The 2,882-nt window shown below is 37.8% G+C and overlaps 1 protein-coding gene across 1 annotated transcript; it reads right to left on the reverse strand.

Moving 5' to 3' along the window:
* Positions 1-1,039: 1,039 nt before the first annotated feature.
* Positions 1,040-1,940, reverse strand: LOC148033895 (17.5 kDa class I heat shock protein-like). The gene is made up of 2 exons (XM_087681886.1): positions 1,728-1,940; positions 1,040-1,256 (listed from the first exon to the last, which is right to left on the reverse strand). Exons 1-2 carry the CDS (start codon positions 1,831-1,833, stop codon positions 1,093-1,095), a joined length of 270 nt encoding a protein of 89 aa, XP_087538012.1. The 5' UTR covers positions 1,834-1,940; the 3' UTR covers positions 1,040-1,092.
* Positions 1,941-2,882: the final 942 nt, after the last annotated feature.

Below are 2,882 nucleotides of genomic sequence, written 5' to 3' on the forward strand. Positions count from 1 at the left end.
TGTAAAATTATTCAATGTTCACATTGATTGAAAGCTCTACAACTAAATAATATTTTAAGTAGAGATTATTGAGCTAACATTGTATTAAATTTTTAAATATTGTAATTATTTGTTTATTTTTTGCCTCTCACATCTTATTAGGTCCTTCACTACCTTTACATAAAGATACAAGATAGGAACAAACATTGAAACTTCCATCTTAATATCAATAAAAGCCATGCTAGTAGAATGTCAAGGGTTAGTATATTTTACGATTTCTATTATTTGCATTTCTTATGTGAAACCACCAATGATATTAGTTCCATGTTTATTTGTCTATCAAATGTCCAGTAGAAAATCATGGTCTAATCTAGTCACCTTTGGTATCAACCTCTTATTGGTTAAGACTACAACTTCTTATAGCCTCTTTGGACTATTAACACTTCACTACTTTACTAATCAAGCAAACCATGTGGCATGCTTTGAGTTCAAATATCCCTCCATGTGGTGAAAACATCAAAATCAAAGGATATTAATTTGAGTGCATCTAAGCCTACACATTCAAACTACCTTGCCATTTCTTAAATGGATCTACTTTGCAGTGGGATCAATGTAGTTACAATTCTAGCTTATGAGTTAGGATTCCATTACTAATCCATTATATCCCATGAGATATACTATATCCATTAGTATTTATTTTCATTCCTATTCCATTCGTACCCCCATGAGATGTACTAAATGCAATTGAATAGACAATTATCACATTCATTTCCAAATGCGATTAAGCAAACATGCATGCACAATTGCACATTCTTTTCCATGTTTCATAATTCCCTTAGAAAAATTCATAGCACATTGTATTGATCCTTTTCTAAAGAGTTTTATGGATCATTTTACAAAAGGGTTTTCTCATTCTCCATATGAAAATTGAGATGAAAAGTTGCAAAATACAGCTTATGGTATAATTACTAAAATCATCTCTTGAACTTGTTAAGAAGAAATAGGGTTAGCTTATGAAAGGGAGGACCCCAAATGATGGAGACAAGTTTGATTATAAAAAGATATCGGATCAATTATTATACTCAATTTCAGTACTTTAAGAATATGTTGCTTTCACTTGGGGATGGTAATTGTGAGAACTCCATCTTTCCAAGTTGCAAAAGTATCAGATGTGCGTGCATTTGTGGGGATGGAAAATCTTTGTGTGTGCCTAGCAATGTGAAGGATTAAAGTTTGTTCATCCTCTAATTGCACTTGGACATCCTCAACTTGAAAACCTACATGATCATCATAAGAAGCAAGAAAAATACACTAGGTTAGTCATGCATAAGTCTCAAAACTTACATCAAGTTGTATGCATGTGTGTGGTTAGCTCACAAAAAGTTCATTAGGTTATTCAGGTATTTGGGTTTGATGTTCAAGTTTTAAATTCAATGATAACGAGATGTTGGCCGTAGTGTTCAGTAGAAATATAACCCAACCAATCTTAGATAGTGAACACGGAAAACCACCCCACAAAATCCAAATTATTTAGTTGTAATATTTCACAGCTAATTTGGCATTAAACCTCGTTTTAATCTTTCAAGAACAATAGTTAGGTGAGCCCGCTAGGATTAACGATGATTCTTGAATACTAACATTTCCTTTAAAAAGCCTACATTATACCGCTTTTCTCTAGAGGCTACTCTTTCGGAAGAAAAGAAGAAACAATAGGATGCAAATATATAGGAGCACTGGGCATGACTTGCCCGAGAGATTGGCGACGAAGGTGGAAGCTTGGGTGGAGTCCTGACGCTCTACGCGCGGCGGGCCCTGAGTGCCTGATAGCGTGTGACGAGCTTGAGCGGCTGCCATGGCGCACGGATTACGCTTGTATGTATGTATATATGCAGCTAGATGATAACGATCAAATGTAGCTCAATTAGCCTGCAAAGTGCTCTTTCGAAGCGCCGCGCAGCTTGTGGTCTCAAGAGCGAAGGGGACACTAATTTATACATGGGACGATAAGAGTTTCTTAAAGGAATAAATGGGACGTAAAGAGACATGTACGCAGCTTCGATCGATCTCTAGGGTTGCCAGGACAAGCCATCCTGTGGTCAGTTCTGTCAGTGACGGCCCACGGGCTATTCTGCCGCCAATTATTAGGTTATCTTTTGGAGAAAAAGGCCTCTCGTGCCAAAATGCACGTCGATCATTGAGAGAGAGAGAGAGAGAGAGAGAGTGTGTGTGTGTGTGTGTGTGTGCGTGTGGAGAGAGAGAGAGAGAGACACACACACACACACACTCTCTCTCTCTCTCTCTCGTATCATATGCGTCGCAGCTGCAGCCCACCACCCACAATCGCTCCTCTGCCTACGATCGTGGTAATCCTACGTCCTTCCAAGCTCATGCCACAGAGGGTGGGTGCTCGATCATGTGAAAGGCGATAGCGCCACTTTTTCTTGTGTATCTTTTTAAAGTCGATTGTAGCTGTCTCACAAACTTACTGTCAACATACACGACTGCTAGATTGATGCCTCCTACAGATTGCCATCAAACATCGAATCATACGGAGAGAAAGCCAAGAGAGACAGAGACGTGCCGACAAATGCATTGCTAAATTCACAACCTTTAATTGTGCCCTGGGTAAGAAAAAAGAAAAAGGATTACCGGAATACCGTACTATCTCTCTAGTTAGAAATACACAGAAGTACGGAAAGTGAAAACAATGAAAAATAGAACATTTCTTAATTAGAGCAAGTGTGGAATCACATACTAAATTTTCTATGAAGCGAAATCTCCTTGCATAAGAAATTTTCCTAGTGATATTTATATAGGGAAAAATTTTTGTGTAGGGAATTCTCTACATAGGAAATTTTTCCTAGTGAGTTAGATTATCTTAGGCAATCTCCTACCTTCTATAT

This window comes from Lygodium microphyllum, chromosome 7, assembly GCF_053477565.2.
Source record: "Lygodium microphyllum isolate KBCC chromosome 7, Lygodium_microphyllum_v1.1.10, whole genome shotgun sequence".
Taxonomy (NCBI): Eukaryota; Viridiplantae; Streptophyta; class Polypodiopsida; order Schizaeales; family Lygodiaceae; genus Lygodium; species Lygodium microphyllum.

Excerpts from the sequence above, each read along its gene's own strand:
- LOC148033895 (XM_087681886.1), bottom strand. The coding sequence starts at position 1,833 with ATGGCAGCCGCTCAAGCTCGTCACACGCTATCAGGCACTCAGGGCCCG. Across the intron at positions 1,257-1,727 it reads CTTCGTCGCCAATCTCTCGG|GTTTTCAAGTTGAGGATGTC; the intron begins GCAAGTCATGCC and ends ATGATCATGTAG.